Genomic DNA, 14,483 nt, shown 5'->3' with positions numbered 1-14,483 from the left:
AAACGATCCAGCAGTTGGTTTCAATATGAACAACTAATGCAGACCAGGTGGGGTTTTGCTGGTTTTGGTTTTTATAAACTGGATCACATAAGACTCATAGTGAGTGAAGTGCATGAAAGGACAGAGCAGATAATGAATTGCTCTGAGTTAGCAAATGGACTGTGAGTAGTGGCTAAGAGGGAAACATACAGATGTTAATATTTTGCAGGATGTCTCTGTAGGATCAGGATCAGCACACCTAAATGATAATGTGATGGAAATAGATGTGTGGAATGCTGCTGTTGGGCTGGGAGAAGTGAGAGTATGGCTCGTGAGCTGGGAAATGAGAAAGGAGCCTTCAGCATCCACTTGCGTGGTATAGAGGAGAAATTGTCCTCACCTTAGAGCTGGAGAGCTTTGTTTTTAAAACTGTAATTGTGCTGAGGATGTCTTGAGTAAACAGACCCATCTGTGCAGGTCCCCTTGAATTTTAGTAATTTGGAACCCCTGTGTTTGACCATTTTTGTCTTGGTTGCTATGTGTGTGCTTTCTCTACTTGATTTTTCTTCAGCTGTCCGACAAGCAGGGGTTGGCTGTAAAGACTGTGAAATCAGAGTGCTCTGTACACCACCTGAATGTCAGGGTTTGGAAAACATCTTTGGAGGTTCTGAAGCAGAAAGTACTTTTGAAAATGCGGTTGCACATAGATAGGTTGAAAAAAACAGATTTAGCCTTTTGTGCTCTTGAACTTGCCTCCTTATGCCTCTCTCTTTAACCTTTTAAACTTCTTGCTGCTTCTTTCTTGGACGTTCTTACCCCCATGTCCTCATTTAAAAGCTGCCGAGAAAAAAAGCCTTTCAGGTTGTTGTCTCTATTCAGGGACAGAGCACAAACTTTCAGAGACCGAGATTAGCATTGTACCTGTTTCCAACCAATTTTATTTTGCTTTGAATCTTCCTCCTTTGCTACAGTGTTCCTGTGGTGGTAGGGAACTTTGATCATGTACTAACATTAACACAAAATGCATTCAACTTTAACCTTCAGATCCACCTCTACTATGAGTTTTCTTCCCACATACATCTCATTTTCAGTCTTCCCTGGGTGTAAACAAGTTTCTGATTACAGGTAAAATGGGCAAACTGTGGCTCAGATAGTTAAAAAAAAAAAAAAAGCAGTTTACATTTGTTAGCAGAAAGGTTGTTTTATAGAGGAAACTACTGTGGTGTGAATGAATAATTCCTTCTCTAACTTAGTGGTTAACTTTCTGAAACTAAGTTTGCCCATTCTTATCTGTTTAAACTCAAAAGTGCTTAATTTAATCAACATTACATCCTATGTTTTCACTAAGTTAAATAATATCCTTTATTGATAATCTGAACAGAACCTTAAAAAATACTATTTTGCAATTTCTGTGCCAGCCCACATATATAAAAGCAAAAACCTCACATAAATAAATGGTAAGCAAGATCTGAAGGGGATGTTTTGTAAGGATGGAGCCCAAGGTTTTCTTTCATAAGCACGAACCCTAAACCCAGTATCAGTCTCAGAAGCCAATATGATGGATGAATGAGTGGATGTTAAACTCTGTTTCCTTTTTCTTTTTCCCTTAGGTTCTGCTGCTTGCATGTGCAGATTTAGAATGTGTCCCTGGATTCCAGCAAAAGGCTTTTTATATTGAAGAACCATTTCAATTCACAGAGGACCAACCAGTTCTGAAACGTAAGTTATTTTCATATGTTATTATTGTGCAGAAATAATAATTTCTTATTTATTGGTATCACTCCTGCCATTTATCAGAAAGCTGGTTCTGTACATAATATTTTGAATATCGCCATGATTCTGTCAGGGTTCACCTGTATTAACCCTATATCTTTACAGAGTTTTGTCCATGTATTAGGGGTGGCAAAATACTGTATATAATGCACTAGGATAATATGAACACTGTAACAACTTAGGATCATCCACTTAAAGTAAATTTACACTGAATTTTTTTATAGCCTTTCTTTTAATCTGGAAGTCAGAGTTTTCCTATAAACATTACACTATTAATTAACCTCTGAAACTCAGATTTAGAAGCTTGCATCTTAAGAGTTTAATTCAAAGCTGGTGCAAAACAAAGTTTTTACATAAAGTTCAGAGGCCGGGTGAAGCTTGTGATCCTCAATGACAACAGATTGTTACTAAATGTGTTGTACAACCATTCAGTAATATTTCCAATGACCAGGTGTCACATTATAAAATCCAGTCTGGTGCTGTAAACTCAAAGCTTTAAACTGAATGAGGTTTAAGATAACACTGGGACTTTTCTTTCAGTCTTGGTCTTAGCTCGTTTGAATACTTTGGTGTTACAACTTGCACTTTCAGTTCTCTTGCATCAGGACTTCAAGACTGTCAGAATAAGCTAGTACCTTATCCAGTGGTCAGTGACTTTGAAGACATAGATACCAAGTTCTCTCATTTTCGTAACTTTCAAACAAGCCAGTATTTTTACATGTGATACCTATTACTAATAGTTTCTTTCTTATGCTTGGTTGTTCAGTGTTGAAGCACATATTCTTCTAGGTATGCGGCATGAGACAGTAATGCTTGGTTACATACAATCTGCATACAGTATTCAGATTCTACCATGAGGTATCGTACCAATATCACTCAAATGCACATATCTTCCAATTTCAGTTCCCTCTAGGTATTACTTCTATATATTTGTATATTCTCCCTATTACACATTTGGATGAAAGTATAATTTGTGCATGCTCATTTAAAAAAAAAAAAAAACTTATCTGGTCAAAATGTCAAAATTAGCTGCCAGAGTCTATTGAAATGGCTTTGTTAAAGTTAAGTTGCTCAGGTGCTAAAATAAACCCTGAGGATAATATTTTTAGTCTAAGCATTTTAATAAATTACTTAGTCTGAGTTGCATTTTCAGAGGAAATTTAGATCATAAGTATTCACAGAGATACAAGACTACTTGTTCAGATCGGAAGAGAGATTTCAAATTTCTGACCTCTTTAAGAAATTTTGTTTACTTTGAAATGTTTATTCTAAAGAGTTGATGAGCACATTTTGGCTACTTTGGAACTTTGAAGCTGTAGTGTGGACAGATCCGCTACTGATTTGTGCCTGTCTTCCCAAACACCTAAAGGATGACTTGGTTAAGCCAAAGTCGACTGGACTGTTCTGTGGTGACCCAGCAAATGGCACTGACATGAAAGTAACACAATAATTAAGATGCCATCATTAATGTGAAGAGGAGGGAAGAGCAGGAGATTTAGAAATGCCTGGAAACAATCTTCAGAATCAAATTATTTTAATAAGCAGACACTAGATCGGGCTAATATGTAATGTTTGACAAAGGCAGGCTGTCGATGCATGATTCTGGTTAATTCAATCACTTGTAAACAATATGTCCTTCATGCAGCAGCATTAAACCTCTGCACAGTTTCTTCATTTTATCTGTCAACAGAATTGATATTTTTAATTGTCTGTTTGAATACACTTTGCATGCTCTTGCATCTTTTTATACCCATTACCCAAGACTGATGTAATTTAGCAGTTGCATTGCAATGTGAGACTTACCAGGGCTGTGTAAATTAACAGAGTGAATATGCAGAGCAGTCCTATAGCAGGGATTATTTTAGTAGTCTTCTATAAGCCAAGGAGCTCCTTAATTCTGTTTTGAAGTGCAATGAAATGGTCTTTCTTCTTTAAATCTTCAATTAAATATAGGACATTCTGTACATTTAATTGTTAGTATCTCCTTTGTAATTAAATATAGGTTACAGCTGATTCTTATGTATTTATTACTTTTACATATGCAATATTAATTATATTTTACATTTAGTGACGGGAAGAAGAAAAGCCCAAACTGAGGTTACAGAATCTTGTTCTCATTTGTTTCACTTATCAAAACTTACTTCTAAGTTTGTTACTACAATTACCCCAGCACCCAGACTATTTTATTTTCCTATTTTTCCATTTAGTTTTTCTAAATTTAATTTTTTTTATTATTTTTTTCCCATCAGACTCCTTTATCTCCTTATAACTTGTGTCCACAAACAAAATCAGATGTTGCTTTCCTGCTTCTGGTCCAACCATGTCTTTTCCTTCAGACCAAATTTTTTAAACCAGATATTCCCTTGATGTAATGGGAGAGAATTCAGAGTCGTTTTCTGAAAATGCATGGTGATTGTTTTAACAGTGAATCGTGTTATTGGATTTTTCTTCCTTATAACATTTTTAGTTTAGACCCAGGACCATCTTCACAATTAACTAGAAAGGATCATAAAGACTGCTACATTTTTGATAAAGTGGCAGTTGACAGCATTTAATTACAGCTTTTACACCTTTCTGAAACATTTGTGGCCATGAAATGGTTCCCCATCAGAAATCTTGTCATTGGCAAGGTTGACAGCTCACTGATAGTGACAATGCTCTGTCATGCCAGGCTGATAGAAAGTTCCTAATCAGACTCATCAAATGTGGAAATGTAATTGTGTTACATTAATCATGTTTATACTTAACATACATAAGTCTTGTCTTTTGGGGGTATTTTTAATTGACAATGAATCAAATAGTGCACTTGAAAAATTGAGGCAATTAACATAAAAGCGTTAGGCAACGTGTTGTGCATGCTAAGCTGGAGAATACATTGCTAGTGATTTAAATGTCAAAACAGAGGAAGTTTTGACCCTTACTCAAAGCTTTAATTTGGATGTTAATTAATGGCTGACCTCTTCTGTCTCTTATGTGATAGATTGCATGTTTCAGAGCTCGGGCTTCTTCAAGATCAGGGCTTTGTCTGTCTGCATTTGGATACTTTTTTATTCTGTGAATTTTAACAAATACTATTCTGTTCAACCATGTTGAAAATCTTTTTTTTACCCATATGATGGGAAATATATTAGTCTGCTTATTGTTAATGCTTAAAAGTAGTTCTTCTGTTGTCTAGCCAAGCTGTGGCCTCTAACAAGCTTTCTTTTGTTCAAACCGAATAAAGCCCATGGAGCAATCAGAGAAGACCATTCCTACTATTACAATATCATGTGTGCACGTGTATCACAGCTCAAATCACACTCAAGTCAAAACATTTCCCATTGATTTTCAGATGATGTCATGGTGAATTTGGGATTTATCACATCCATGCTTCCCACTGATTACCATGCTATTGACTGTGCTAACAGCTTTTTCCTATGACTCTTTCATGCTCTCAATATTATTGCTGTTACGCTCCTGTTTATTCTGATCCATACGCTTGATTCACACACTTTTGATCTCGCACACTTGGTATATCTTCCCCCCTTCACTACTTCGCCTTGTGTAAAACCAGTGTGGCAGCCACATTAACCATACTACAATATGCAAAGCCCTCTACAGAATTAACATGAGGTTTCACATATAAACACCTATTCAGCCTCGAGTCTTAAATCTCAGTGCTGAAGACTGCAGATTTAGGGTGACTGGAACTACAGGTGGTAGTTGCAGCTTGCGAAAGAGCATATTCAAGTGAAGTGAGGTTTTTGAATTAGTGATTTCTTGCAAGGAAAACTGTTTAAAATGACCTTTGGATAGTAGCTAGATAGCTATGGCTTTTCACCTGTTAAGGTGTATGCAACTATAGTTCATCCTTGTTGAAACATAATTATGGCTTTTTAAAATAAAGTAGTCTTTAATGTATATTCAATTCTACAAACATCTTAAAATTACTTTCATTTCACATAAATCACTATGTTAAGAAATGTTCTTTGGAAAACGCTGAGAAATCACTTGGTTTCTGTGTTTGGCATGTGGTAGCAGGTTCTACAGAAATGTCTCAACTTCTCTACCCAGATAGCTGAATGCTCTTTATACTCTACCTTAATGTGCATATATCCATGTAGAGAACTTGAATAACAGAGCTTCAGTTCTGACACTTATATACATGATTAAGACTAGGCATCTGGGACTGTTATGCTATGTGGACAGAAATATTGGTCAGGATTTGAAGCCAGACATTAGGGATATCTCTTATCACATTGCTCTCATTTAAATGGCTGTAGGAAGCCAAACTCATGTTACTAAAATTCCAGGAAATACCTGGAGGCATGCAAAATGGTTGTAAAATTTTCAAAGTAAATTTTGGAAGTGTCAGATTGGGAACTTTACATGTTCATGGAGGCAGAGTGAGAAGGATCTTCAAAGGGAAGATCCTTCTGCACTTAAGTATTCAAGGTATTGCTTCTCAGTTGAAGTTTGACATCTAAATCTTACATAGAGGGGGAAAGTTGCTTGCTTATGTATTGCAAATGTGTTGTGACTACGTAATATGGAACATCTCATATGTGTCTCTGAATAGATATGTGCAGATGGATGTTGCAACATAACAGAATATTATATTATCTGTTAAACTGCTTTCACATATGATTAAAGGAAAACAAAACAGGAAAAATTTGTGGTTGAGTGCCAGGTGGTCAGACAGTTGCTTTCCAAACAGTGTATGTCAGCTTATTAACAGGACCTGAGGGGAAATGAGTTAAAAATAGACTGTTTGATTTTTATGCATATGCATTTAATTAAACTAGTTTTGGAAAGGTAGGGCATTACAATGAGCAATTGGAAAGAACTGTTTAGTCTCTGAAAAACATCTCCAGGGCTAAGTCAGAATCTCTCAGGGATGTAGTCAGCCCTTGTAGAGTAATGGAGGAAAAGCCATATGAGTTGGTGAAACCTCCTCCTGACACTGTAATTCCAAGGTAGAGGAAACAAAGATCTAAACGCTGGAGGTGCCTTGTCTGTGTTGTTAAGAAAAGCTATGTAACCCTGGTATAAAAACAAAAAGTGGGTGAGGATCTTTGCAGTGACAGTGAACACTGTGTTAAAGGGTTAGTCTGGATTTAGGAAGACAAAAGTAGCAGATTACATGGTTTGAGATTTGATTTGTTTCTGCAGACTTTCCAAGAGCCATAATATTTTGCAGAGAATACTTTTTTGAAATATGTATAGGCTGTGGTTGGCTGAAGCACGCCAGCTGTTCTTCTAATAGTCTAAATCAATGACCAACTGGTTAGTATTAGCAGGATGGATCTCTTCCTCAGTGCAGTGCAAACCCTGTATTAATGATGTCCTCAGGTGTTTCAGTGGAAAACTCTGTTTCCAGCTGGCAATTCCAAAACAAAAAATCAGATGAAGCTATTACTCCTTAACTGATTAACTATGGAGGCCAAGAAGCAGACTCGTTTTCTGCAGGTGTTTGGATATATTGGAAGGCTGTAGGTAAATGTGTGTTGCTCAGCTTTGTCACACTCATCAAGCAAATAGTCTGACATGCTTATGGCTGACAAAATTTAATAGGGTCATCTTTCTGAGGAAACGAGAGGTAGGGGCATATGACTTCTGGTTATAGTTTAGAGCTGGGGTCATGCTGAAGAAGTTTCAACATCAGCCCAGCCTTGTCAGGAGGAAGCTGTTGTTCGTATCTGACAAACAGATGCACTACAGATTACTAAATGCTGAGATGTTAATGCATTTCTGCAGTATGTATCTTTGTATTTTCACAGACTGCTTTTCTGGCAGAACTTTTAATTTGAGGATTTCAGGAAAACACCGTTCAAAAGAATCATGGCAAGCTAAACTTCTCCACTACATTTCAAAGTGCAGTGTAGACATTTAGCATGAATTAAGGGGAGTATGTGAGGTTAAATCTTCCTTTAAACATAGAATCTCATTTAAGTTAATGATATCTTAAAGCAGGCAAGTATTCTTGAAAATAAATGTAGATGTAGTTCATAATTAATTCCTAGCTTTTAGGTTTTCTCTCTGCTAATCCAAATCAAATTATAACTTTTCTAATGTAATTATGCTCAAGCTTCAACTTGCAGATTTTCTTTCCCTTTGCTTATTTAAAACAGTTTTTCCTGGGCAGAGCAATCTGTATGCATCAGTTATGGTATGCTTTAATAGACACATATCCTTTTTACATAGTTTTTTTGTGGCATCTGATCTCTCAGTCTTGCTTTGGGAATAAGTAATGCCAGTAGTAAACTCATGAAGTCATACAGAAATTTATTAGATTAGTGCTTTTTTTTTTTTCTAGCTGGAGGCTAGTGTTCTGGTTTTGTCTTCTGTTTCTGTTGAGCTTATCCATCCAGATTCTTCCCTCTAGTAAAGCTAAAGAAGTAATTTTTTATGGATTGATTCTAAAAAGCCTGGTCATTTCAGAGCAACTGTGCATATTAGTATGCCTTGTACCTCCTGCTTCTTCTTGGTTAGACAAGTGTAACAGTAGATAGTGGAGGAAGTGCATGTCATGTTCCGTGACATGAATACTAACTAAAATATTTGAGTTGTTTTTTTAACCCCTGAAAAAATACTGTACCTAGTGAGTGGCAGGATTTGCTGAAATAAGAAATTGCCTAAAGAAAGCCTCACTGAAAGGAATTACCTTTAACAAAAATCTGAAGTTTCTGTACCAAATAATTATTTTTAAACATCATGAAAATAAAATTGGGAGCCCTGGAAAGGCCTAAAACATGATTTCTATAGCAATCTGGGATGTTGTTTTTTAGAAAGAAACTCCACTTTCAGTGTTAGCTTTGATTTGTTTCTTTTCTTTAAAGAAAAAGTTAAAAATGAAAATCAGTGCAACCTTCTCTCTTGGCTGTAGAGAGAGCTGAAGCAGAACCGAAGGGCCTTTAAAGAAGGCAGCAAAGTAGAGGCAACACTCAAGCAGCTTACAGGTGGCTGATAGTGAAAGAGAAATTCAGTGCTGAAGCTGTAGCCAGCATTTGAATATCTTTGACACTTTCAAAACACTTGCTAGCAATTACCAGGACTTAAATGCAGGTTAGACTGAAGGGCAAACTGCAGATCCCTCATATTCCTTATCAGCCACAGCGTGAATGCTTTGGCTAGACCTAGGTTTATGTGTGAACTGAATCGTCCTGTCTCAGAATTTCTACCAAAATACTGAAAAGCAGGCTGTAGAAAGCGGGTGCATTTTTAATTTTAACTTTATTTACACTACATAGTATAACTAAAATATATTTATGTACTCTACTAGGCATTCTGATGAGAAACATTGTGTAAAATGTGTTCAGGCATGTGGGTTTTGTTTACCACCTTTTGTGTAGCAGTGACCTGATGGCAATAGAAACTGCTCTGGTTTGCTAGAAAACCAAATTGCCTGATTACAAATAGGATTCCTGCAGACTTTATTTCAGCTGAAATTTTAATTACAGTGCCAGCTCTCAACTCCTACAATAAAACAGTAGGGAGACCAATATAATTTGACCTTTATAAAACATTAACACCAACCTATACAGAAATATAACTTCGGCTTTAAAGAATAAATACAGTGGGAGGCGGAATTCAAAGAATTATGAAAATACTGTGTGTAATATTTTTACTTGTGGAAAAACCATAAAAATAGTGTGGACATCAAAGTGACAGTGTGTTTGGTTCCCTGTAACCACCTTTTCATACAAAAATGCTACACAGTGGGCTGAAGAGTCTTTTCATGGTTTTATCATGTGTTGGGGGAAAGCGGTCCCACTGTGAGACTTAGAATAAAGGATACTATACAAACCATATGGGAAATGTTGATTTACAAAAAACAAACAAAGCTCTTTTCTTTCCCTCTAAGAGCCAATTCAGGAAACTTCGGGGGTCCACTTGTTATATCTCTCTCTTCTTGTCTCTTCTGCCTTGCTGTATTCCTTGGAGGGTGAAGTATTCATGGCTGACGGCTGTTGAGAATTGCACCCTGGGCCAAGCGCTCCTTTCTCCTGGACAGTCACACAAGGAGATGGCGCTGAAGAGGAGCAAGGACAGTGTAAGACAGTCCTATGCCTGTGTTGCACAACGGTGTCAATACAACAGCACTATTAGAATATGAAATGGTTAATGATATCAGCTCCCAGCCATATTCAGCACCATAAATGCTCGCCAATGTGAACATATTTTGGGTTAACTTTGGCTAAAATAGTCTTCAAGTTGTGGTGTGGCAATTCAAAGTTCTGTTTTCATGGAAAGGTGATTAAGATCATGCTCCTGGTCTCCATTGTCTTCTAATATTATTCAAAGCATAGTTTAATCAATTTTACCCTTTCTTTGTGAATCTGAATTGAAGCTGTAAACAAAGGGTACTTTAAATGAATTGGGTTTTATGTCCCATAATAGAAATCAAATTTAAAGATATTTGAATCTCAAGGTTATAAGTTGCTTTTATGTGACCTTTAGCCACTTTAGTTTTCATTGCTTGTTAGACAGGTGAAGCATTAACTGCCCAAATCTGTCGTTCTCTAATCGCAAGCCTGATGTCATGTTTCACTACACATTATATTATGGATAGCTGCTCTTAGTAAGGTGTACTTATTTCTGTGATGCATAAAGCTAAACACCAGGTATACTGGGGAAGAGAAAGACTTAAGAATGTATACCAATTTCTGGAAAGGGAACATTTCAAGACTCAAACTTTCACCAACCTAACGGTTCTTAGACCTATTTAATGTTGAAAGTTGTCCTGAAGAGCTGTGGAGTGGTATGTCTGTATTGCTGTTGAGAAGAGCATAATTCCAATAATTGCGCTGTTTGCACTCAAGAGGTTTTCTCTGCTGTCCTTGAGGAAGGAGGGGATGAAACATCTGTGGCAAAATGGCTCCTGCATTTTGGTGTGCAATGCTCAGCCTCATCCTTGTTGACCAAAACATTTCCTTAGATCTGAAGGCCAGACAAAAGCACAAGGGAGCTTTTTGAATTCCTCTGTATGAATTTGTGCTCAAACATGATGCTGGATGCAAACAAATAATACAAGAGCGTACGCAGGCATCTAGTAAGTATCATGGTCAGGGAACTTTCCAGGGTTTCATTGTGGCTGAAACAAAGTCCATGAACTCAATTGTCTATAAATCCTAAAAACCTGTGTTTGGTTGTCTAGTTACTAGTGCTTTGGGTTTTTTTTTTTTTTTGGTGGTTTTCCTTCGGGTTGGTTTTTTTTTTTTTGGGTTGGTTGTTTTTTTTTTTTCATTGTTTGGTTTTGTTTTGTTTGTTTTTTCTTTTTTTTTGGGGGGGGGGGTTTGATCTTGGCTCTTCTAGGAAAAAGTGGCATTCAGTTTGGCTTGTATTTGTGAAGAAACAACTCATGCGACACAAAAGAAAATGGGAAACAGTGATTTTACAATATTTTCCTAGAGAAATGAAAGCAGTACTGTGGGAGTTGTATACTGTACTTTGCAGCCAAAGAGCTCATTTAATTTAAATATTTAAAAGTTAGATTTGTGGCACAGGAACTGGTCAAAAATTTTCTTTAATAATGGAACCAATCAAGTCATTCTTCTGATTAGTAAGAAAATGCAATGCTCCAAATGTTCTGTAAGATTGGGTGTTTCTTCTGAGAAATGTCAGATACTATGTAGGTAAGCACAAGGTTTTGGCATAATAGAATAGCAGTTTCTATTGATTGTAAATCAAAATAAAAAACTTTATTAAAAATGACATTATTACTTCTGGCACTCTACTTTTATTCTTTGAGACACTGTCTTTAATAGCTTCTCCAATAAAGTTAGAAGAGACTGAAGGATAGAAGCTTTAACACTTAAATAATAAATCTATTAATCTTACTGCTTCTGGAAATAGTAGGCACTGACTACTAACTACTGTTTTTATAAGTCAGCATCATTTCCCAGAATTATATGTTACTAACTACAGTTAGTGCTGATAATTAATTGATATGAAATTACTTGTTCAATGAACAAGTGCTGGCCATGTTTGACTTAACTCTTTCTGGCACCATAGCTAGGCTTTAGATCCTGATTTAACAAGGTATTTAAGCAGCACCTTAATTTAAGTTCTCTCTACACTCTACATAAATTTGACTCTAATTCAGCATACCATAAGCCTAAATTCAATTAGCTTCAGCACAAGCTTTTCCATATGCAAAATGTTTTCCTTTTGGGAAAATTCTGGTAATGACAGAACTGTAAGGTAACTGTTACCTATGCAGAAAGAAAAGGCTCACAAGTTTTCTAGCACGTGTTCTCTGTGAAACAAGATGTGGAGTGATTATGCTCAGAATCATAAATACAGTAAGAAGTTCCAGTTTCCACAGATGAGTGTGATTTCTGTTGAAGTCTGTTTTTACTGCATAAATCTGTGCCAAAACTCTCATTCTTCCTAGCTGTAACTGCTACTGGATTTTAGGTAACTGGAAAGACAAACCTAGTCTAGCTTTTTGTATGCATGTTCTCTTAATGACCTCTTAAATATGATGAAGCTCTGGATAGGAATGAGTGCTGAAAATAGCTAGAGGAGGCTCGTGCTGCGCTCCTGCTGCCTGCAAGGATGTAGGTGAGAGCCTCAGGAAGTCAGGCTGCTGGCAAGACTCCTGCTGAGGCAGGCTGGGGGGGAACAGCCCTTGCTAGAACAGCTGGCACTGCCCCCAAGAGAACTGACAGATTTAAAAGTTTAATAAGGATATGAATATTTGCTAAGTAAGATTAAAGGCCAAGCTTAATGTGACCAGATTGGAAATGATAGGTTACAGGTAAAGGTTGTAAATTTGTTCTCTGTCTAGCTTTACTGCTTATCCTGGTCTCTAATGCCAGGTCTATAATACAGTATTCCTGTTGGAGCTGGGGATTTAGAAAACCCAGGAGCAGTCCCTGCTTTCAGCTCATCCTCTGTGAAAGTATCTGCGCGAGTTTAATAGAGCATTGTCAGTTAGGAGGTAGCCAGTTTCACTCAACATGGAATCTTGAGTGCTTATTTCCATCAAGACAATAGAGATTGATAATGCCCACAAAGATCAGTCAAAGAGCTTACTTGGAACAAAAGAACTTTATAAGGTATCCAGGCACGGCACACTTCGTGTGGCCTGCACACAGCAACCTCCTGGGGGTGGGTAAGTGTGAGGTGCAGTAGGTATGATGGCATACACTAAGCCAGCTGCAGATGAGGCTCGACTCGGTGGTTGAGTTGAGCTCTGCAGAGTGAAAATGGCACCTCCTGCCTCCCTGGGTTGTAAAAAACCTCAAACCCAACCAAAAGAAAAAAACCAAAAACATCCCAAAACATGCCCCCCCCCCCAACCTCACCAAAAAACACAAACAAAAGACCTACCAAAAATCAACCAATCCCCCACCAAAGCAAACAAACAGAAAACACAACAAAAACTAAATAGAATGCTCAAAGCAAAATTCAGGCAAATACAGCATAGTAGACAGCAAACCTCTGCTTCACCCTGACCTCTCACCTCTGTGGTGGTGTGTGGGATTTTATGTGCCATGTAGTTTTTCTCATCTAGGCTTTATTGAGGAGCATAGCTTTTACATGTGCCATATAACTAGCAGAGTGAAATCTTCTAACTGTGCGCATATGCGGTTTCTACTGAAACTTTTACACTTTAAATTTAATTACACATGGATTAAATTAGTGACTCCATAGCCTGATATGTGGAAGTTTGCCCACTTCCACATGAGTGATGGTTGTTGTTTTGATGCCTGCTTACTGGAGTGCTTATACTTCTTTAATGCTAATGATAATAATAATAATAATAATACTAAATATAATAAATAATTATAAATAAGTATAACATAATATATAGTTAATATCTATTATATATATAATATAAATTAATAAATAATAATAAAAGATGCATTAGTGATTTTAAAATCAGTCTGTTAATAGATATTTTAAAAAGAATTCAGGGAGCTGAAATTGGAACCTCTTTGTGATATGTGCAGGACAGTGTTTGAATAAATGATTTCAAAGTACGTAAAAATGTTTTAAACATCCATTTCTGCAGGAAGCAGAGGAAGCAGTGCCTTGCTCTGGATTTTCAAGCTGCATGCAAAATGTATCATCCCTGTGATTTGCTTTTTCATTTTTCCTGTGGTGATTAATCCAATACAACTGAAATGGCTCCAACACATCTTGTCAGCTAGGAGAGTTTTCTAGGCTGTAGAGGGGATAGAGGCTCTACTAGCTTTAAACAAGCAGAGCAGCTGAACTGGAGCCTTCCAGATCCTGGTGCAATACTGTAGCTACTGGGTACATGAAGAACTGATGGCTCTTCCTCCTCCACCTTACAGCTTTGTAATCCTAGAACCTTACTTACTTTTGCTGCACCTGCGAGAAATACAGCCTTTTTCAAGAGGAATGCTTTCTGCTGCATTGAGCTTTTTCTTTATTTTATTCTGGCAAATAAATGTATTTTCTTTTGGATTTGATTCTGGTGGAACCCTTTCCCTCAACACCTCTGCTTGGCAGCTGAACCAAAAATAAATTATTTGCACAGCTCCAATGGTGTCAGTAAATTGATTTCTGTAGAACACGAGACTGTATTTCCTCTCTGGAATGCCCCAAAGTGATCATTATTAATGATAAATGCCAGTAGAAATTTTTCAGAGAAATTAATAACTTAGATGTTGCTATGAAATGAGAAAGGCAACATGGATGCCCTTGAAGGATCCTGAACATTTCTCTGTTTGTGCAGCATCTGCTCTTTGTTCATGAATAGATTGTAGGAAAGCCAT

The 14,483-nt window shown here is 37.0% G+C and overlaps 1 protein-coding gene across 3 annotated transcripts in view; it reads left to right on the top strand.

The window, feature by feature from the left end:
* Positions 1 to 14,483, top strand: part of CDH13 (cadherin 13) — a 533,860-nt gene that overhangs the window by 97,296 nt on the left and 422,081 nt on the right. For all 3 annotated transcript variants that reach the window (XM_065662579.1, XM_065662578.1, XM_065662577.1), the window contains exon 2: positions 1,590 to 1,698. In XM_065662579.1, coding sequence (XP_065518651.1) covers positions 1,590 to 1,698 — 109 coding nt within the window. The remainder of the gene's footprint in view (positions 1 to 1,589; positions 1,699 to 14,483) is intronic.

The sequence above is a fragment of the Lathamus discolor genome, chromosome Z, assembly GCF_037157495.1.
Source record: "Lathamus discolor isolate bLatDis1 chromosome Z, bLatDis1.hap1, whole genome shotgun sequence".
In the NCBI taxonomy this organism is placed as follows: Eukaryota; Metazoa; Chordata; class Aves; order Psittaciformes; family Psittacidae; genus Lathamus; species Lathamus discolor.
This window is presented reverse-complemented; position numbering and strand designations above follow the sequence as displayed.